This window comes from Varanus komodoensis, unplaced genomic scaffold (genome assembly GCF_004798865.1).
Source record: "Varanus komodoensis strain SLA01 unplaced genomic scaffold, ASM479886v1 scaffold20_1, whole genome shotgun sequence".
Classification (NCBI taxonomy): domain Eukaryota; kingdom Metazoa; phylum Chordata; class Lepidosauria; order Squamata; family Varanidae; genus Varanus; species Varanus komodoensis.
In genome coordinates, this window is record NW_025335587.1 from 9,136,987 (window position 1) to 9,160,348 (window position 23,362).

Here is a 23,362-nt window from a genome sequence, read left to right on the forward strand (position 1 = left end):
AACCATAGTCATGCCTGGCTTTATGTTTTACAGTCTACAGGTGGTGCATGTGTTGTAAATTTGAACTATGCCAAAATGAATGGTTGTGACAATAAAATAATCTCTCTCTTTAGGGTCCAAATGATGCTCTTGGTATCAGTATAGCTGGTGGCAAAGGAAGCCCTTTGGGAGATATTCCAATCTTCATTGCCATGATTCAAGCCAGTGGAGTAGCAGCACGCACACAAAAACTCAAAGTAAGTGAAAGCAGCATGTTATTTCCATATATACTATTTTTGGCTGCAGCTTTTTGCAGATATTGAGATGCATAATTCTGCTTACAACTGTGAAGGGTGGTTGTTTCTCACTACTGATTAATAGCATTATTATTTATTATTGTGAGTAACTCCTTAAGAACAATTATGGAGTACTGTGTTGCAATATATTCTATTGTCATAAAATCTGTCTTTTCCACAGACATAGGGGCCTGGAAAAAGATGAACTGCTTCTGTGAATTTATTTTAAACCAGTATGGGTTGCCTTGTATGGAAAATTAAGCTTTTGGTATCTAGACTGATTATCTCTTCATCAGGTCTGGCCCCCAAAACTTTCAGCCTGAGGCAAAGCAGCAGATAGTAGCCCAGAGTACAAAGTGGTAGATCCCAAGGGCTGACAAATTGGTCTGTACCATGAGACAGAAAATGCCATGTGTGCCTTTCATCTTCCTTAGCTGTAAAAATACTGTATTAAGAAATGGGACTCACAATCCTATGGCCTCTAGGCAGAATTTAATTTGCCATGGAATTTTTCAGAGCCCCAGTTCTAACCTATGAAACTCACTCTGAGGTTAGAGCTGAAACTCTTAGCTCAGAAATTTCTCCCCTCCTTGAAGCCAGTGCAGAGAGAACTGTGTGGGCTAACTCTCCAAGGCTGCAAATGAAAGGTTGGAGGAGGAGTTTTGCAGGCATTCCAAGAAGGCAGAGAGAAGAGTAGGCAGCACACCCAATTGAAGAGCTGGCCTTGACCCCAGTCTTCTGAACCCTGAGAAATGAGTTCTTTTTATCAAAAGAGTTGTTGCTCAGGCATTCTAAATGCTCTTGAATCAGTGTTTTGTGGGGTTTGCCTGGGAAGCATTCATGTGACCTGGAACATCCATGTCCACAGCTATCACTGGAGGGAAACAATTTAAGTCATCACACCCATGTATTATATTCAGCCTGTGAAATCAAAGGGGTTCTTTCCAAGTGCCTGCAGCTGTTTCTGCAAGCAGTCAGAGTCATTGTGCTTTTCAGGCTCAGGGATGCTCAGTGTGGCAAAGATCATCTCATTCATCCTTCAGTGTTTGGGATATTCAGCAGAGTTATTCAGAAAAATAATGGTACATACTCCAAAAAATCTTCAAAGAAAGAAAAGCAAATATTCATATCTGCATATCCTGTCATTTTTAATGGTGTGGAAGCCCCAGATTACAGTTTAGATTCTTCACATAAATGCTTTGCCATGGAATGTTGAGGTACATCGTGCATTTACAGATGCATAAGAATCTCATTTTGGTTTGCAAATCTCTCAGTTTGCTGAAAATATCAGCAAATCCCCAAACTTGCCTTCACATTTGCAAAATGTATGGAAGTGAAGGAGTCGGCACATGGTTCCAGCACATTGACCCAGTCAGGTTTTAGTAGCAGCATTCTCCGCCAATTGACATTCCGGAGCAATTTCCACAGGCAGGCCCATGGTAGAACACATTAGAGTACTCTAAACAGGAAATGCAGCTAGGACTATGGCCAGGTCTGATTGTACCAGCAACAGATACAGCTGATGTATCATCCAAAACTGAGCAAAATGACTGCTCACTTTTGGCTTGTGGTACCTAGGAAGAGTGTTTTATCCTCACTATGAAGGACACTCAATGATCAGTAGAAATGCAGTAAATCTCTATTAACCCTCTGTAACTGAGAAATGTGGATGTGCAGAACCAAACTTGCAAGAAAGGTTGAACACTTTTCCAGTTTATCTGTTGCTATCATGCTTTCTTTTCTTCCTTTTAGGTTGGTGATCGGATTGTTAGCATTAATGGGGAGCCTTTGGATGGGCTGTCCCATGCTGATGCAGTCAATCTACTGAAGAATGCTTTTGGGAGCATTGTCCTGCAGGTATGATGATAAATTGTATATGCAGCTGCATAAGGAGAGATAAATGATGTTTTTAAGGTAAAAGCTGAACGTCACTGGCAGAAGACATCGGAACACAACAGGCTGCTTGCTGGAGTGAATTATGCAAAATGAAAGCAAGAAATTATGTCATTCAAGAGTGGTTTATTCTTGCCCATACAAACTGTGAGCATGATTCTATAAAATTGTAACAAGTGGCAGAAATGACTTCATGCTACACATGAAAAAAATCACTGCTTTGCATTTCTGTCACCATTAAAACAAAAATGATTTCCTTTCTTTTGCTACATATCCTGATTGATCTGTTCATCAAATTAATTTCCTCATTTTTCAAAGAGATAGAGCAAGAGAAATGGCATTGTGGGTTTTGTAGAGTTATCCAGGATGGATTATCAACCAAGCTGCAGTGCTTGGATTGTCCAGTTGATCTATCATCTTAATTTGGGACGATGAAAGGAAAGATGTTTTCCTGACTAATATGTTCTCTCTTTCTGCATGTAAATTGCAAGACACTTTCTTTTATTGGCTGATCTATAGGGAATGCCAACAGTTTGTCTGAAAAGAAAGACCATGATCATCATAAACCTTGACTTACCTTGCAGACTAAAGATCGCACACGTTGCTCTGACACTTTTTAAGGAAGGATATAGTGAAAATTAAATGAAATAAAGTTAAACACGTCTAAGTTCTAATAATTTCAGTAGGAGAGAGGTAGAAATGTGCTTAATGTTCTGCCACTATTATGCTGAATTGTACTTTGTACATTCAAGGCAGAAGCTGGGATTCACTGGGTTGCATTAAAGGGAGTTCAGCTGCAGATATCATGGCAGGCTACGACCAACTGAAAAATAAGAGCCGATATCTGACAGGTTATAGAAGTCATTATTATCATTATGTATTAGACAATCAACCATAAAAACAACATAATGGGAAGATACGTAATTTACAATGAGAGTACAGCTTACTTTGCCACCATTCAAAATCTGCTGTTAATAGCAGTGTATTTCATCTAGCAATCATTAACATTACCTTGACATTAGAGCCATCCCAATGAAAGGCAAGCAAAAATTCATCAGAATGTCCCAGTGATGACACTGAGAGGAGATTAAACAATTATTTCTAAATTGTCTGTAGAAACCACAATAGAACAACACATGAGAAATAGCCTCAGTTTCACCAGAAATGCAGGGGAATGATCTCAATTTGATTGGAATTCCTAACAACTTATCTTCCGATATCATGGAAGGAAAAATATTAAATCTTGCCTGGGAAAAACTTTCACATGTTTCCCTGTTTAATATATTGGTTAGATGAATGTAAAATTTGACTTGTTTTTCTATAACACCTCTAATCCAGAGGTGAAATTATAATTATGTAGTGAACTGATTCTCATTTTGTACTTAAATATTTCACTGTGGTGGCATTGAACTCATTTTGCAAAGCTTTTAAAATGGGATAGTATATCAGAATCTGAACACACAGTGAAAAATACTCTGTGAACATCTCACTATGCAGATATGATTAGTTTATATTTTCTCAATATATCCCTCCACCTAAAAGCAGTGGGGTGGTGCATGTGAATGCATAGGTGTGTTGATTAAAATAAGGTGCAAAGCACCAACTTAACCCTTATCACATTAGGCTTGATTTCTGCACTGTGATTTAATCAATGCATGTGTGTATTTGGGCTCAGCAATTACCTCTAAGTGAGAGAAATGAACTGAAATTGCAGTAAATGCAATTATATGACAATTCAAACAAAGCCCAGAATATAATATAACAGAAATAATAAACACTGCATTGTCAGATGGCCAATACATTGGTGATGTTCCACAAAAAGATAAGAATGTAAAACTGCAAAGTCAGGGGAAATTTTGAATGAAGGACATTTTGTAAATAGCTTTCATATACCCTGGTCTTGCTCTTAGGCATAAATGCCTTTGCACTGCAATAAATCGTAATCTGGCTGAATGAAATGTGCTATCAGTGTGTATAGGCTGGGATAGCCAATGTTGTGTGGTGGTTTGAATGCTGGCTGGGACCCAGGAAATCCAGGTTCTAGTCCCCTCTTGGCCATGAAACCTAACCTATGTGACAGGGTTCTTGTGTGGACCAAACAGCTGGTGGACCTGACCTCAGTGGAGGCTTCCACTTCTCCTTCCATGGTTGCTGCAAGAGAGGGATCTCCCTCAGCTAAAGAGGCGCAGGTCAGAAACATTGGGTAAGACATAGCAACTATAGCAACTACATGAGAGCGAGGTTTTCATTCCAGGATTTCCAGTAATGGTATTTCATAGCCACTGTCCTGTATTTAAATCATAGCAACTAGCAGTAGGTTTTTTTATTATTATTATTATTATTATAACATTTCTTTGCCGCCCCTTGCCGAAGCCTCGGGGCGGCTTACAACACAATAAAATACATTGAAATACAATAGAACATAATAAATTACCATAAAATACAAAAATACCAAAAAATACATTGAGTCACAAACATCATAATATAAAATTATAATTATCAGTATAAAATAAGTAAATAAATAATATAGGAGGGGAAAAGAGAAGGAAGAAGAAGTTGCCCTGGCCAGATCATATATTTTAACAATTAAAATGATGTTTAAATAAAAAAGTCTTTACCTGGCGCCGAAAAACCAGTAACGACGGAGCCAGGCGGACCTCTTTGGGGAGTGAGTTCCATAGGTTGGGCGCCACCGCAGAGAAAGCCCTCCTCCGAGTACTTACTCTCCTAATTTCTTTCATGGAGGGTTCCTGGAGAAGGGACTCTCCCGCAGATCTCAAAGGGCGGTCGGGCATATTGTTTTGCTGCAAACAATGTGCTGGAAAACATTTGGTTTTCTTTGGACCTGTGAACTTATTTGGATTCACTCTGTCTGCTGAACACAGGCCTGAATGGAGTGGGGGTGGGGGCATGACGCTCATGAACTAATTGTTGTCAAGGAACCACATTACAAATTGTGGGTCTTTATTGGTATTGTACAAGCTTATGGCTAATTTCTGAAGTTGCTGCAGTAAAAGGTTTTACTGAGACATGGACATGTCCCTAGGAATGGAGGTTCTAACCCTATATCTTACTAAACACTGACCCTTCAGAGGCTGGTAAGATTTGAAAGACAGCCCCATTAAGCAGTTACAGCAGTATCCAACACCATATTGTTGGATTAATTAACCCACAAATTTGGCGGACATGCATCACACCTGAACTGCACACAAGCTATGTCCTGTGTAGATTACCAACTCTTCAAGGTGACACTGAAGGATTGTTAACGCAAGCAGAAAGCCAATCTGGCATTGTGTGCATGCCTGCAATTTACGGGTTATTTGCCACCACATGCCTACCATGACTTCCAAACAGAATAATTGTAAGTTAACATAAATAATGTGCGTCCTGTGCATATGAAACATCCTCTCATACTTTGAGCAAGCCAGGGCATAACTTGGAGCCAGTTGGAGCTCCAAATCAGCCAGGGTGGAAAGATGAATGGGTGTATGGTCGCTTTCTCAGTCAAAGACATTGTTGTTAATAAACAGTTGGTCAAATCACATAGTTAGCTTAGAAAATAATGTACTGACAGCCAGAGGGTCAGGGCCAAATCCACTTCTGCATAAGGAAATAACTTCCATCCCCCTTCTGTGGATGGAAGCAGTTTCCCTCTGGAAGACCAGATTGTCTTCCAGTCCCTGTGGTACAGCTACACTGTTCTATTAGTACTTTGGGGCATAGTCCTATAGGACAGCTGCCCATTACAGAAAGGCTTCCATTAGCATAGAGACTTCTGAAAATCCTGTACCCAGAAAGGTTGTTGCCAGGAGGGCAGGAGGCTGATGGAGACAACAATGTTGCTTCCTAGTCTTCCTCAGGAACAGAACCTCTGGCTAGACAGGCCTCTGAGCCCATGTAGCTCCTGTTCAGGCAGTGGTCAGGGACAGACAACAGACCACAGAGTTCTGCAGATCCCGGCTTCTCCACTCTCCACTGCATCCACTGGAACCCTCTTCAACCTGGGCAAGTTTGTTGTTACACCCTCTGAGAACAGCTAGCCTGCTTCTTTCACAGATGGCTGCAGGGGGTGGGGGGTGTCCATGCTGGAACCTGAGGTTGGATTCCCATGCCCTAGGACAGTGGTGGCGAACCTATGGCACACGCACCAGAGCAGGCACTCAGCCCTCTCTCTTGGCACGTGAGTCAAGTCACCCCAGTATCGCCCCCGCAGCCAAGCATTGGATAGCGGCGCACATAGGGGCCATGCGCATGATCAGAAAGGAGTAGTGGCGCCAGGCAATGTCGTCATGAGCTGCAATTCAAAAGGTGCGACTCATCCGAACTTTCACATGGCCGGTCAGTGTGCTGCCAAGGATATATATGAATTTGCTTGGACTGGCTGTGAATTATTTTTTCTAAACTAAAATCTCAGTTTTCAGCTTTTATTGCAGTGTTGGCACTTTGCAATAAATAAGTGGGTTTTGCGTTACAGTTCGGGCATTCGGGCACTATAAGGTTCCCCATCACTGGGTTAGTGCTCGAAAAGGTGACCAGGTATGATTGTTATGGTTGCAATGCGTTTAGAATGGGCAGAAATGATGAGCTGTGCAGAAAAAGCTACTCAAGGAAGGCTTTCCCAAAAAACGCCCTCTTTTCAATGGTATTTTACTTCTATATTAGGGTTAGGGGTGTGCAGCAGGGTAGGGTTGGGTTGGAGAAACGAGGTGTCCTGGTGTGTTTTTGATGGTTGGAATGTGTTTAGAATGGGCAGTAATGATGAGCTGTGCAGAAAAAGCTACTCAACGAAGGCTTTTTCGAAATCGCCCCCTTCTCTGTGGAACTTTACTCCTATATTAGCGTTAGGGGTGTGCACCAGAGTAGGGTTAGGGTTAAAGAAACGAGGTGTCCTGCCGTGATTTTGATGTTTGGAATGTGTTTCAAATGGACAGAAATGATGAGCTGCACAGAAAAAGCTACTCAAGGAAGGCTTTTTCAAAATCGCCCCCTTCTCTGTGGAACTTTACCCCTATATTAGGGTTAGGAGTGTGCACCAGAGTAGGGTTAGGGCTAGAGAAACGAGGTGTCCTGCTATGTTTTTAGTGGTTGGAATGTGTTTCGAATGGGCAGAAATGATGAGCTGTGCAGAAAAAGCTACTCAACGAAGGCTTTTTTGAAATTGCCCCCTTTTCAGTGGAACTTTACTCCTATATTAGGGTTAGGGGTGTGCACCAGGGTACGGTTAGGGCAGTGGTAGCAAAGCCATGGCACTCATGCCATGGCAGGCATGCAGAGCCTTCTGTGAACATGGGAGCTAAGTCACCTGAGCATCATCCCAGCAGCCGAGCATCAGATAACAGCGCACACAGGGGCCATGTGCCTGCTCAGAAAGGAATGACTCATTGGCTGCGACTCATCTGAGCTTTTGCCTGGCCGGTCAGTGTGCTGGCAAATATATTATTTATTTATTTATTTGCTTGGACTTTCTATGAGTTGTTTTTTCTAAAGTAAAACCTTAGTTTTCAGGTTTTATTTTAGTGTTGGCACTTTGTGGGTTTCAGGTTGCGGTTTGGGCACTTGGTCTCTAAAAGGTTCGCCATCGCTGCCCTAGGATATAGGATTGATTTCTGATAATGGTGCAAAAGCCAATTTTGCTGGTTTGTAAATCTTTTTTTAAAGTTTGCTCTTCACAGACTGTGTTAGACCAGCACTTTCAAGAAAGCAGGTTGTGGAATATTTGTGTTTTACTATCACTCCCTGGCAATATGATGCCTACTTAATAATAACTAGTCAAGACAAGGATGTGAGTTTAATCTTAAGTTAAAGTTAAATCTTTCATATTTTATTTGGTTATTGGAATGTTCCTATACCTTTAAAAATTGCATTAAGTATATTCTTAATTTTAAAAGTCGGTGAGAGTGTCACTTTCAACTTGCCTTATGTATACCCCTGTATCAATATCTCCCCCAAAAAATGACCATGATGAAGAACGAATGGCTATATTTCATTTTAAGTAACTGCACTTGCACGGTGATGGCTTCACACAGAAATGGCTCATTCTATCAATCTGATAATCATGAGTGACACACCATTAAGTAATTCTATTTTCAGTTAAACTTCCTCATGGTAACTGGCTAGGAAAGGTCAGATAATTATATCCACTGGTGTGGAAAGGCCTATTCTCGATATGTCCTGGACAAGATGGCAAAAGAGTAGTGCTGTTTGTAAATGAGAGATTAGGATCCCAGGAGAACATTTCATCCCTGCTGGCTGTTTGCATGTTGCTATTTAATTTAATCCTCTGTCTGCAGGTGTGGTAATGAGATAAGGATAAGCTTTTTGCAAGGTGATTGAACTCTGGTGTGCTCCTACTGCCAACTACAGATTGGTGGATATTGATATGCTCTCTTGCCAGGTTTTGTTATTTAAAAAATAAAGGAGGGAATATGAATGATGTTGCCATTCTACTTCCTGCTAGAAATCACAATATTTATCACAGTATTCTTTACATTCTCCCTTACAAAGAATGTATAATTTTAGTGCTGGAGCAAGCTTATTAGAAAGTCTGTGATCCTAAATCTGGTCTGTCTGTCTCATTCTACTTACATTATATTTGTACATTATAATCTGTTGTAAACTGCCCTGACACATCTGTGAAGGCATGGTATAGAAAAGTTATAAAAAAGTATTTAGGATCAGGAGATCACACTTGAAACCCAGCATTAGTTCTACCTCTTGGCATAGGCTCTTCACACAGATTATAACTGGTCTATATTCTGCACTGAGTTAGAAGACACATTACAGATGGATGTGCTTTGTCTGGATCTCATCAGTCAGCTCAGAAATGAGATAGCTTATTAATCCCAAATCAGTAAATAGTTCAACTAACGGAGGAGCCAATCCAATTTTCCTGAAGTCTGCTCTTGAAAGCAATGGGCAAACATCTCTGCTGCTCTACTTCCAGGCTGCTTTGAAGAACTGCTCCCAGAAACAAAAGGCCTTTTTAAAGATGGTGCTCTTGAGTAGTGGTTTTCAACCTTTCCACAGTTGAGAATTGGCAAAAATACCACTTTGAGAACCACTGAGGCAGAAAGAAAAGGCACCATATACACAATACAGTTTTCTGTGCATTGGTTTATAAAGACAATACCAAAAAATTAAAATTCTTCAAAACAACCAGAAACCAAGCAACAAAAAATGCCAACAAAAGAACAATACCAAAATTGACGCAGCATGGTTCCCAGCCGGCTCTGGCCAAACCATCTTTCCCCTCCCTGCCCTCTCACCCCCCATGGCACTGGCACACCCTCCGTGAATGTGATGCCAACTGAGGAAGAGGTGGTAGAGCACAGCCAGCCCCTGCACCAGTCTCCGGTGAGCAGGACGCAGGAAATCTCCTGCGGACTGCCACCAGTCCACAGGCTTATGGTTGAAAACCACTGCTCTAGAGCAGTGATCTCCTACTGGCTTCTAAATATTTCCCTGAATCAGTTTCCCAAAGAAGTAGTAGACTAGGAACAGAACAGAGAAAAATGTCTGTCAAGATGAAAGCCTGGCTCATAGGTTGGTTTACAAAACAGGCTTATTTCTCTTGAGAGGGGGCACTTGCTTGGATCCTTGACTGTGAGGCAGAAAATGGAAATGCTGATAAAGCTGGAAGCTGGATGAAGATATGAGCCAATATGGATGTTGACACCAAGTGTGATACTCCCTGGGATAATTTCATGTGTATTGCATGTACTCTGATAAGCCTTGAAAACTACACTACTTCACTGCTTTTTCTCAATTTCCACTTGGGTCAATCCTGCTTAATGCTTGTCCGAATACATATTCTACTGTTTCCTCTGCTAGGAATTGTCTGTCTTTCTTTATGTTAAGCTACTGAATACTTGGCAACAGAATAATCTTACATTAGCTTAGACTAGTCGGAGTTTTACGTGGATGCAATTTTCTTTTGTATGCCAGAGCAGTGCTTTAGATAATGAGCACTGTCAAATTCATAATGAAAATGGTCAGTTAAACATGATCATTTTCAAGAAAGCGTATCTGTAGTTTGTGCAACTAACATAGCAACTCTGTGGCACCTAAAAGGTCTTAGGAATTTTTGGAGTCCCAGCTTCACTGTCAGAGCTGAGACTCCACACTTCAAGTGCCTTCCCCTGCCCCTCAGCACGGTCAGCATGGGAACTGCACTACCTGTTTTTCCACGGCCAGAAAAGCAACCTTGGGGAATGGGTTTGGGGGTGTTCTGGGGATGGGGAGGGAGGAGACCAGAACAACCAAGATATGAGGTGTCCTCAGCCCCTTTCCTTTTCATTCCACACTGTGACATTAGACATCTCAAATCATCCATCCTTCCTACACTCCTTCCACCCTGCATGGGATGCCCATAATCCTTCCAGAGGAGATGGTTATGGACATTCCCATATGACTGTGCCATAAATCTCCAGTTATTTTATCTTCTCCACCTTTCTCATTAAATAATGGGCTCTTATTTCTCTCTGCACATTTTCATATGAATACACAAAATGGTGCAAGAATTCTTAGTTTTGGATAAAGATGCTGAATAAGCGGGTTATAGTTCTTTGGAAAGCAAAGCAATTAAAACCAAAGGTATTTTACATTCTAAAAAAAGGACTGAAAGAACAACAATGAAAGGTTTAGTTTGGGATGGCTATATTTGAAGTCAAAGTCTCTGGTAAAATTTAGAAGTGGTGAGGCAGGAGAACATTATAAAATCAGAGAACGTTAATGAAATATTAGACCAATCCCCTACCAAAAAACTCTTCCAACACAAGGAAAGCATGGTGTTAAAATAGAAAATTCAGTTAAAAAAACTGCAACTATTTCTGCTTTTCAGTGTATTGCAAACAGTAACAAAAGCACCTAATGCAACAGAAAGAAAATGTTTTGTGCTAAATTATATAAGAAATAGGGTGGATGTCTTCACAAGATATTGTCAGATTAATTAGTGTAAATACTGTAGATCCAAAAGTGATGCTGTGCAGTTTTAGAATTTAGATGTCATAGATTTAGTTCATTAATGAAACAAACCATATTTTTTCTTTGGTAGCAAGTGTTTACAACCAGAAAGAGCAATATTTGTTCATTTTGTGCCAGCCAAAGAATGTGCTTAATACATTCTTGCAGCGATTTGCAAAGGGCTAGATAGGGTGTTGATTCCAGAGCCTCAAGAGTCCCTCCATCTGGCTGTTCAAGTCTAGAAGAGGGAGGGCATTGTTCATGTATGTATCCATGTTGGCAAAAGTCCTAGGGGCGCTCAAATCTATCCTTGAATAAACACGTGCTCCTGAACAATTTTTCAGCTCTTCCTTTGAAAAGCTGAACAGATTATACAGGGCTTCAAACAGTCTTCTGTCTAGACACTGATAAAATTTATATCCACTCAGTTTTAACCTGGCTACTATCTTGGATGCTTCTATCATTTCATGTATTCATTCATCCAACAATTTAAGTCCCCTTTCCTATTAGGATAACTCATTTGCTACGCATACCAATGCCAAAGTTGCTAATATCCTATCATATATTGCCCTGTAGGTCATAGCTGACACCAACATCAGTGCCATAGCAAGCCAGCTAGAGAGTATGACTGCCAGCTCCAGTTTTAGTCCACCTTCAGAGCACCATGCTGAAGACCCAGAGTAAGTATGCCTGTTGTGTTAATGGTTTGAATACCCTAGACGATGCAACATGCAGCTGAAAAGAAGTGGCAGATGCTCTTGGTGAACAGCACAAAGCACTGCTCCTGTGATCAATCTGATTGATAATTTACTTTCGGATTTTGAATGCATGTTTTATCCCTTATAGTGTGCTGCAGGTGGCTGTGGACTTTTAAGTTGTCAGGCAATCTGAGCTTCAACCATCTTCCCAAATGCAAAATTCTGAATCACATAAACTCTATCAGAACCTGTGTTCACTTAAGTTGGGTTTCTAGTGGTATGAGACATATAATACAGTGGTGTTGTTTTGGTAGTTCAGGTTATATTTTTTTCCAGGTCAGTCTTGATAAATATATACACACATACACACACATTTGAGCTGTCCTTATAACAGAAGCCCTTAAAACAGCCCTATAACATACTTACCCTTGTTTTATTTGTCCTAATAGGATACCCATGGTATTGTGCACATGGTTTATGATTTAAATTTTCAGGCCTCTTTATCTAGCAATTCTTCATAAGCAATGCCTGTTACAGAACTTTAGAAAATCAGACTCCAGTATTTGTTCAAAAAGGTTTTCCAGACCTTGTCAATGGCTAGCAGGAGGAAAGTATACAGCCTCAGCTTGTGATGTTTCAGCAGGGGAAAACAAAGTGACAGCACCGCTGCAAGATCCCTACTTCTCCCATTGCTACCACACTTGGCAACCATATAGCAGTTCAGGAGAACCCTGCTGGCAATGGAGAAGCAGTGTGGCAGGTCCTCCTGATGTGGACAGAGGACTGAGGCAGGGGATGCATCCCATTTCGTGGGAGGGTGAGCCTGTGGAGGGAGAAGAAAGAGGAGGAAAGCAGTAGGACTTCCTGTGGTTAGGGTATATATAGGACCTTCTCTGCTTAGCGGCACGTCCCTCCTCATGCATGTTGAATGTTATGCAAGTAACCTAAGGCTGCTGAACTCCACCCTGGAAATAAATTTGCCACTGAGAAGCACCATACAAAGCTGCTAGAAAGTTTCAAAATAAAAACTGCAGTGGGTGAGGCGTCCCCAGGCCCCCTGTGAATGAGCAATGGTGTGTACATTTTCTGTTTCCAGGAAGTATGGATGGCATAATTGTACTTTTCTTCATTCAGTTTTGCAGACTGTTCTTTTTTAGTTTTACATTTGGCTATAAAACATCCTGCCCAAGTATGAGGAGATAAGATGATTTTCTGGATACAGGCCAACCCTGTTATTGCATGAACATGAATCAAGCACACTCTTGTTCTCATTCTTCCTTCTTTTCTACCTAGTTTTATGTCAACAATTGATAAGCTTTATTGATGAGCCTGTTGTCCTCCACCACCAACACCCCACTCTCCTCTGTGGATAATGTAAATATTTCTGTTTCAGTGGCTCTTCTTGGACAGAATAGCCAACAGCACATTGCATGTAAATATGCTACAGGCCATTGTGACATTCTTGTTCGGGTTCTTTTGACTGAGTTGTGTCAAACTATCCTCTTGAGTTTTCCCACTGATATGTTGTCTTATTGTCTCTGGTCCTGTCTGGATGTGTTTTCACTTAAAATGAGCTACAACTGCAATTCTACATAATCTGTCTTTAGCGAAATTAAATGAGATGTCTTTCAGTGCTCTTCCAGGGAAATTTTTTAAGATGCATGCACCATGAAGTCACTTTTTGTTTTTAATTTAACCTTTTATCTCTCTGATTCATGAACTGGAGTACTTAATGCAAATCATTATAAAAGCACTCACAACAATGTAAGCTATCCCTGCACCTCTGTTCTTGTGCAATAGCAACATTTTTCTCATGGTGCTTGATGATTTCCTAGCAATGACTTCCTGTCCTGTTCAAGCAAGTTCGACCCAGAAATATGTGTGCTATATTTTTTCTAATTTCTAAGGCCTAATTTCTACTGTTAGTTTTCTGCAAGTGGAATGAACATCAAAGCTTTTACATCAGCAAGTGAGTTACCGCTGCTGTTGGGATTAAAAAATTATCCTATGCTGCCATTGTTCTGTTTATACAATCATTAGGGATCTCCTCTCACATCTGGCCTGTGAGAACTCTTCAGTGGGACTTCAACCTAGTCACAGTAACTGCCATTATCTATTGACATCACTTCTCAGATAAGAATCATTTCCCTCACACTGCAAATCAAATTGCAGAATTCCAGGGACCAAGAGCAATGAAAGCATCTCAGACAAAACTGTCTTTGCAGGCTGAATCTTCTGAGTAGTAACCCACCTTGATAGCACTCAAAAAACTGTAGATAAACTAGCCCTTGCCTGTAGCAAGCTGGGTAGAAGCAATCATGGAAGGTGCACTGTTATAGAGGTTCCTGCCAGTAATAATTGTTTTCCGAATAAATGATCTGAGTTAATTTATATGCTTCCACTGTCTGTTGCTGCCACCTGCTTGGTGAATGCCTTCCATGCTTGGATCCTCAGGCTATTAGCAACTGTAGAGATCACTAAACTTCTCCTGTTTTAGATTTCAGGGACATGAAAAGTTCCTCTTGCAGATTTCTGCAGGTAATAAAGGCAATGTAGGCCAAGTAGGGGGAAAAGTGGCAGTCCTATTAGAAAAGTACCCTGGTGATTCATAGAGAGGCTCAGTAGTCCAATAGTACAGCTTATTCTTTGCAAGCATGAGGTCTTCGCATGCAGGGAAAGATGTCAGCCTGAAACCTTGGAAAGCCATTGCCATTCTGCTCTAGAGTCATTGTTCTGCAGGTATGAGGCAACCTGAGCTAGGTCCCCCACCCCCCAACTTTATAAATAAGCAGTGTTGTAAGTGGCATTTGCTGTGTTTTTCAGAACACCTCAACCTAAGGTTATTGTGTTGGAGAAAGGCTCAGATGGATTGGGATTTAGCATTGTGGGAGGCTACGGAAGTCCTCATGGAGACCTCCCTATTTATGTCAAGACTATTTTTGCAAAGGTAATTTAAAAACAACAACAACAACAACAAACTTAATGATGAATCATATAACTGCTCCAAGGTACATTTGCAATAGTCAAGCTGAAGAAATAGGGAAAAGATCCAGGTTCAAGTTTGTGGCCTCTAACAAATGGGAGTGACATCCCTTTCAGATCGAATGCTTATGGACTGCTTGCCTAAGTGAAGACTGCCCTTAAATGATCAGCTCCTATAGCATTTTGAAAGTACTCCTAGGCTCTCATTTGAGGGTTAGGATTGCAGGATGAGGTCCATTCTTCTTGTAAAAACACCACTTGAGGGTTGATCTAAACCTGATATTAATTGCATGGTTACAGCTGATTAATTGCATGTTTAATAGGATTGGGGCCACCACATTTTAAACCCAATGAATGTCTCCTCTACCCTGATCCCACAAACTTCTGTTCATCCCAGAAGAAAGGTATCCAAGGGTTTCAACTTTAAAATGTTTACTTTAATCACAATCAGGTAGTTTTAATTTGCTCTGATATCAGAGTCATTGTTTGCCTGTTTGTTTGCTCCCTTTAGAGGACTTGGAGTGTACCCGCATGTTGCTTTTTGTTGATTTTTAAAATTTCATGAACACCGCTCATTGTTCACTGCTATCAGTATTTGCATGTTTTACCTTCCCAATGGATGTTCTTTGCATTACATTGCAAGCTTCTTGTTTGCTTGCTTATTTACAAGTTTGGGGAATTGTGTACATTTCTTATTGACATTTCTATCTTTGCTGAGGTATACAGCATTTGAAATTGGAATTAGAACCCTTTCTTGTACATATGTATCTATACTGAAATTCTTAAATATGCTGTTACGTGCAAAAGTGGAGACAGGATGAGTTGCGAATGGACTAGCATGCCTGCAGGCAAATTTATTTTTTCAGTGGTAAGGAGGGAAAAGATGAAGGAAAGAGTGGGACCCCGCTCGCAAAGTACTTCTTTTCATTGTCTGTTCAAGAGCAATTCTGAAGTAGTAGTGCTAGTAGTAGTAGTTGTAGTTTTTATTTTATGATCACAGAGCAGAAAGTTCAACAAAAAGGTATAATATCAGTAGAAAAATTAAAACACAGTTAAAACAAGTACAATTTATACAATATTTCCACCCAAGCGAGCGGCCACTTTTTTCCTAATCTGCATTGCAGTCATTAAAAAATTGGCAACATTTCTGGTAACATACATACCTTAAACAATCAGATACCAAAGTGGAATAATTATTCCAGTAAGGATCTGTTATTAAAGGTTTGATCCATTTCTCTCTGCATTCCCTATAAAAGCTGCAATATAAGAGAACATGATCGACTGTTTCTGTTGTTCCAGTATCACAAGAGCATACCTGTTAATTACTTTTTTTAAGGGTTTCTTTTATAAGTTGCCAAGATCAGCATAGAATTCCACATGCAATTGTCCAGAATGTCCGGCTGGAGGCAGAGGGCACCTGCCACAGACGATCTGCTTTTCTAGGCTATCTCTACCTGCTGAAATACAGAGCACAAACAGTATCTTCACTTGTAAAGCTGGCAACTCTGACCTTCTCAGCCAACACCTGTGGTGGCAGCAGTGGCAGAGGCTGAAATAAAACAAATTGCAACTTCCTCTCCTATGTTTACCCCACAGAGAAAATCTGCTTGTGACCAGATCCAGATGTGATACAATTTATGTAATGGGGATAACACATTATCAAATGGTTAAACAGGCTGTTAAATAAAGCTGGTGCCCTACAGTTTGTTGGCCCACCAGCCCCAATAATCATGGCCAACCATCTGAAGGGCACCAGGTTGGTGAAAGTTGAGCTACGCGTATTTTTTTAAAAACTGTATTCAAAAACTGAGCAATTATTCTCCTAATCTAAGGCACGTTTTGGTCTAGGGGCAGCCATCCAGAAGGACATTAGAGCAAAATCTTATTTGCTGCATTCTTCAGTCCCTGTGAAAGCTTTGGAGCATTAACTGCTACAAATAATCCAAAAAGCAGGGATATTGTTCAGAGTGGCTTGAACACAAACATCCCCTCCTTCTCCTTTTCCTTGTACATAAGCCCAATAAAATTGCTTGACCTCTCATTTACCGTTTGTGTTTGTTTTTCAGGGAGCAGCTGCAGATGATGGCAGACTGAAGCGTGGTGATCAGATTTTGGCTGTTAATGGAGAAACTCTGGAGGGCGTGACACATGAGCAAGCTGTAGCTATTCTGAAGCGCCAGAAAGGGACTGTAACACTGACAGTGTTGTCATGATCTTTGCTGCACATGCAATCTGGGCTGGATGCAGTTATTTCTGAGTGTCGCTACAGCTGCTATAAAACAGTATGCAGTCCTGTGTGGGAGGAAAACCCAATTCCAGCTACAGTTAGTACATGTTAATCATGTTGCCTGTGCAGCTATACTCATTCTAGAGGTTCATTTTGTCTAGCCATTGAAACAAATTATGAAATCATTAAACCTCAACCCCTGGTTTCCTTGAATGTATTTCCTATTTCCTGCTTTCCCCATAGTAGGAAATATAATAACTGAAATCAGAATTAGCATAGACACAAGAAAGGAATGTAGTTTATTGTTGAATTCCATCTGATGAAGAGAAAGTAAATGCTGATTGACTTTTCATCTCATTCACAGTTTGCTTATATTAATTCTCTTTTCAGCTGTGCCAGAAAACATTTAAACATAATTCAATTACTGAGGCTCCAAATGATGAAATATCAAATCCTCCTATGGGAAATTAATTGTATATGGAGTTCTAATGATGATATGCCAGCCTCTCTGTCTAATTGCTCTGGGTAGATATATGTATGTTGTAGTATGATGACTCAATTTTCACCCTTGCTTCAGTTTGCACGTTGTTTGTGTTTAAACAGGTTTGGCTTCCAAGAATTCTTCTGATGAATAGTCTAGAACCTTTTGGAGATTTGTGTTAAATGGTTTGCACAGTGTAAAGCTTAACTGCATGGAGGTGGAAGAAAGCGCCTTCATTTAAAATAGGGCTATTCCTTAGTATTTTTCATTAGAATACTACAATGAAAACCCATGACCAATTCTGTGGTACGCGGTCTCCTCGGTCAACAAAGCAGACAAAGCAAAGTATGTCTGAAGCCTGCAGCTTTAGAAAACATCTCTTCAGTATGATTCAGTTAGAATGCAATAGCATTCGCCTTGAACAAATATAATGAAATATATGTGCTAAATTGATCTAAGATTAGGAAGCTGTAGTCAAAGAAAAGTGATTTGTCTTATTAGGATAATGTCTTTGTTTTCCGTGCTATGTTTGGATCTAGCTAATCACAAAGTGCATTAAGTTATTGGAATATATTGTAGGTATTCCATGAATAGTGCCTGAAAGTGGATTTAAAAGATTTTAAAGGATTTCTACCCAGTCTTTGGTGTGCAGATTAATGTTATTGATATTTGTAAGAAATGCAGAAAAAAACAAAAAAAACAAAAACAGGCTCATGAAGAAAACTAAATAACACTTTAATGACTGGAGGCGTTCTATTTCTCTCAATGTGTGGCATTCTGCTGCACACCCCTATCAAACTTGAACATACAAGCTTATTTTGAACTATTCCAAATATTTCAAGCAAAAGCTAATGATCATTCTGTTTCATCTTGACCAAAAATGCCTGATTTAAACTGTTGTAACCATTCTTTTAAATTGGATGGGAGCAGCTGTCCTTATATGCACATTATTCTGATACAAGGAATGTAGAGCTTATGTACTGGGATACTTTGCTCTTTTTATAGCTCAAATGAGAGATCACATGGTTGCTGTTCCTAATTTGCACTCTGTGTAACACACTGCAGTGCTGCCAAAGCTACACTGCAAGCTACAGGTTAACTGGTGGTGATGTGGTGAAAGAAGAGATGTATATGTAAAAGATCAAAAGTGCACAATCTGACAGGAAGGCCTCCTGCACTGAGAGAGACTGAGATGAATGGGGGTTCCATAGGGCATAATGGGGCTTCAAAGGAACACTGTCCAGTGGATTGTGCTCCCTTCCTTCAATAAAGTTCATATTATGCTTTTGGGCTGGAGGTGGCTATCAGCTTTTTGTATGTTTAATAATTCTGCGGATTTCTGTAAAAGGAAAAAAGGCAGTGAAACATATTGTATGTTTGTTTATGTATGATCATAAAATAAGATGTTTCAGTATTCAAAATAAAATTGCATAAGATGCATAGTTACAGTGAGATAAGTATTGCACATAACTATGGTGGTATACTGGAGAAGGATGAATATTGCAGCTAGGCACAGAAACTGAGCTGCTATAGAAGTCTTTGAGAGTGTAACAGTCCAGAAGTTCAACAACTTTATTGTATCGTTCCAACCAGCACAGATCAGCAACAGGAAACTCCTGAGTCCACTACATATAACTATGTTCTGTACCAGGTAGTGACGAAACCATATCATGATGTTATCCATACATTCACGTTGTATTAGCACAGAACGCATATTTCCAGATAACTACATCGCTGTTAACATCTGTTCTTAAAGGCATCATAAGCCCCAGGAACAAAAACTTTAAAACAAAAATGTGGTGAGAGAATGGAATTTTCTTTTAGTGTTGGGAACCCAGGTGATACAAATGGAAGGAACAAGATGTTAATGCTTGTTTTATATTATAATACTAGAAAGGTGTACGGTGCTATGAAGATTAAAGAAATAATGAAAGGTTTAAGTGGATTTAACATTATGTTTCCCTTAGTCTGGCAAAGAGTGCATGTGTCCTTGCATGCCTCTGTAGGAATGTGATGCCTGAAAACAGCTCATGGCATGAAATACCATGTTGGCCATGGTTGCAGGTCCTGTTACTCGGGTCTTCCCATGTATGTGCCAAGGCCAGCTGGTCATTACATAAGGAGATGGGGCAAATGCAGCTTGTAGGAGAAGCAGGTGGGCATGCTCTTGTTCCCTACAACAGATTAAGGGAGAAGTCTTACCTAGTCTGTCCTTCTGGATGGATTAGTGGAAGGAGCCACAAATATCAAGTGCTTCAGGATTAAGCAGTACTTTTACTATATACTTGTGGAACTCAATGGAAGAGACAAATCTGAAGGTCTTGGTGGTTCATGCAGTCCATGGCTATGAGCTGCCAGAAGTGATGCAACTGGTAAGGGCAAACATGTGGGAAACTGAGCAGGGGAATGGGATATAATAAGAAATAACATTCCAAGATGATAGGTGTAGGGTTTGCTATGGAAATAATGATGTCAAACACTTCTGAATGTGCCTGTATTCCTGTCACACTGCACTTTCATAGATTAACATAATAAAATGCAAGGTGGGAAAACCAGTTTGAAAACTAGATTTAAAGGAGATGTAGGGGAGTAGATAATGGCCAGTGCACAGCCACTGGGTGGGGAGGAAGCAGCTCAAGACAGGGACAGTGCCCACTTGCTTTGTGTGCAGTGAAAACCGCGTGCATTTTAAAACAAGTTTTACATCATTCATGCTTTTTCTAAATTGTGCATAGTATTTTAAATACAGACACATGCTTGTGATGTGATTGATTTTACTAGTGCTGCCTTCTGGCAACTTACAAATTGCTGCTTAGACATTAACCAGGAATGATAATAAGACCATTTAGTCAAATTTCACGTCAACCATAATGCCAGTAAATTCTTTCTACTTAATCAAACCATGATTACTTCCAAGCAGGTGAGACATATAGAGTCAATGGAAGTAATATGTGGTGTATATATCCAATGAGGGAGGATTGGAGCTATTTGTTTAATTCCATACATGTGTAAAATCTTTTTCTTCTTTTTTTATGACAATGCTGTTCAGAGATAATGCGATTATTTTGCCATGCTGCTATGTTTTCTTGGTTATTAATACTTGTTCCCATTCTCAGCTTTTAAAAAAGTATATTATTTGCTCACTTCTTTGGCCAGTTCTGTAATATCTGGATCCTTATAAGATAAAGACAAATTTGCAGTATGGTTTGCTACCCTAGGGAGGAAATTGTTAGACATGAAGATAAATGGAAACACTCAAGATTTGCTGTCAGATACATTTCCTTTATCATACTTGATGTATTAAATAAAAATAAAGTCTTATGCACATATGTAATGTGCTGAATTTACATAGGAACAGTATTCTCTTCACACAGAAAAATGATCATGCTGTTATTTCCAAAACTAACTGCTGCCAGATGGAGAAAGAAGACATAGGAGAGCTAGGAATCTACAGCAATGCACAGTATGACTACTGTTACCAAAAACCTAGTTTTCTAGTTTTACATTTTCTCCACCACAGACATCTGACTAGTTTTATAGGCACCGATAGGGTCCCTTCCAGCTAACTAGCAGTTTTCCTCAAAGATGTCTTCCTACCCAAATGTTTCAAAGGCCATTTGTATAAAAGTAGGCTGCTACTTCTGTACACCAAAAATCCACCCTTCCAGCAGCTTTCTGAAGAATTTCCTCCTGGATAGAAATTTGATATTAGCACTCAGTGGTACAGTGTACAAATGTCTGTATGTGGAAGTAAGTTCTGATTTATTTATTTTTATTTAAAACTTTTGTATGCTGTCACAACATGCCTTGGCATCTCGGGATGGCTCACAATACATACAATTAAAAACAATAAAATGATCTTTATAAATAACAAATTCAATAAAAGATTACATAAGGACAAAAAACCGAAAACAAAAAGAATGACTGTTCAACAATAAAATAATTAGTTTTTAAAATAGTAATTAAATAAGGTTTTAACCTGGCGCCGAAAAAAATATAAACTCAGCACCAGGCGCACCTCTCCAGGGAGCGCATTCCATAATCTGGGCACCACCACAGAGAAGGCCCTGCTCTGGGTAGATGTTCTTTTTATCTCCTTTAAAGAGAGCTCCCAGAGCAGAGCCTCTCCCGCAGATCTTAAGGGATGTGAGGGCATATAAGGGAAAAGGCGCTCCTTCAGGTATCCAGTTCCCAAGCCATTCAGGGTTTTATAGGCTAAAACCAGCACCTTGAATTGGGCCCGGGCTACAACTGAAAGCCAGTGTAGCTGGTAGAGGACTGGCGTTATATGAGAATAACGACCAGTCCCCGGCAGCAGCCAGGCAGCTATGTTCTGTACCAGCTGAAGTATCCGGACCGTTTTCAAGGACAGCCCCACGTAGAGCACATTACAGTAATCCAACCAGGAGGTAATCCAACTGATGAGGTTAGAGCTGCTCACATCTGCTTTTTTAAAGGCTTGATTGGAGAATCAGGCTGATGTGATTTGGCTTCTAAATCAGGAGTGAATATTGATCCTCATATTTTAGATGCATTACTAAACAGGGGAGGTGGCACATGCATGGAGCATTACTCCTTGTGGCACAGCTGAGCTAAGACATTTTGCTATGTTAGGTGAAGAACAAGATGCCCTACTCCTGTTTCATGTGCAAAAGGTGATTGAATGAAAGTTGACTGTTGTCCCCTCAGCCCTGGTGGAAGGTGGTGCCTCATCATATTTGATGGACATTACATAGGTTCTCTAGGCTCTGTTCATGTTTTAAGAATATGCCCTTAAAGATACTGTTACATTGACCTCCCTCACCCCTGAAACTGCACAGTGGGGTTTCTTCTCTATTAACTCTGACTTTGTATAGTAAAGCAATTTTATTATATGAAATTGAATTGCAAGATCATCTTCAGCTGAGACAATTTTATCTGACTTTATAGCTCTATGAAGCAACATTCCTGCCAGATAAGCAGGAAATCTATCCATAACTCTCCTGTTATGAGCCATTAATGCTCTCTGGGGTCTATCATCTGGGTTCATTTGGGAAAGCAAGTAAAATTGAATAAATTATTATTTCAGTGCAAAATGGACTTTGGAAGATAGATTTCTTACTTGGTGGATAATTTTTTAAAGCATGCTGCCAGGAATCCTGCCAATAAGTCCACCATTTTGCAAGAAAGCTGCCCAAGGCCTACAGAGTCTGTGTTTGTAGATGTACCACTAAATTAGGGCAGCAGGTCTGGCTGGAATGAACATCTGAGTTATTCCTCCAAAGTGAATTGAAGGAAAGAGGGGTGATTTCATTCTTTTGCAAAGAAGCATGTACTCCTGGCTTTTGCCTGTTTGGTGCCCCGGCACCAGGTACCCATTATGAAAATTGCAGATTAAACCTGTTTGGTAGAGGACAGAAGTCTGTAGGCTTTACTGAAAATGAAATTCAATCCTCTGGTTCTGTTACCTGAGGCTCAGCCCAGCAGCAGATGGCCAAATGTGATGCAACTCCCCAACATCAGCCACGTCACAATCAGCGCTCTGAGGCTTCTGGCTGGGATGGTCATTACTGGCTGTAAGGCAGCCAAAACCGAATCAGCTCTACCAATTCTTTGCAAGTAGCCAGGCTATCTCTCAGTCACAATCATATCCTGCATAACTGCAACGTTCAGACTGAATTAGCGCTTCCCCATGCCCACCCACATACGCTTTTCCTTGTCACATCTGGAAGGGTCCCCATCCTTTCGCATCACTTCCATCGTCTTGGCTTCCACTACAGATTCTGCTACCCTTCTGCTCTCATTCTTTTCCTCTGGGCCTTGCATACCTGTTTTTCTGTCTTTCATAAAATGCATTTTGGCTCCT

The 23,362-nt window shown here is 40.3% G+C and overlaps 1 protein-coding gene across 1 annotated transcript in view; it reads left to right on the forward strand.

Moving 5' to 3' along the window:
* The window catches only part of PATJ (PATJ crumbs cell polarity complex component), a 186,254-nt gene extending 165,424 nt beyond the window's left edge, over positions 1–20,830 (forward strand). Inside the window, exons 40-44 of the mRNA XM_044430263.1 lie at positions 114–236; positions 2,028–2,132; positions 11,706–11,809; positions 14,651–14,774; positions 16,876–20,830. Coding sequence (XP_044286198.1) covers positions 114–236; positions 2,028–2,132; positions 11,706–11,809; positions 14,651–14,774; positions 16,876–17,022 — 603 coding nt within the window. The 3' untranslated portion in view covers positions 17,023–20,830. The remainder of the gene's footprint in view (positions 1–113; positions 237–2,027; positions 2,133–11,705; positions 11,810–14,650; positions 14,775–16,875) is intronic.
* Positions 20,831–23,362: the final 2,532 nt, after the last annotated feature.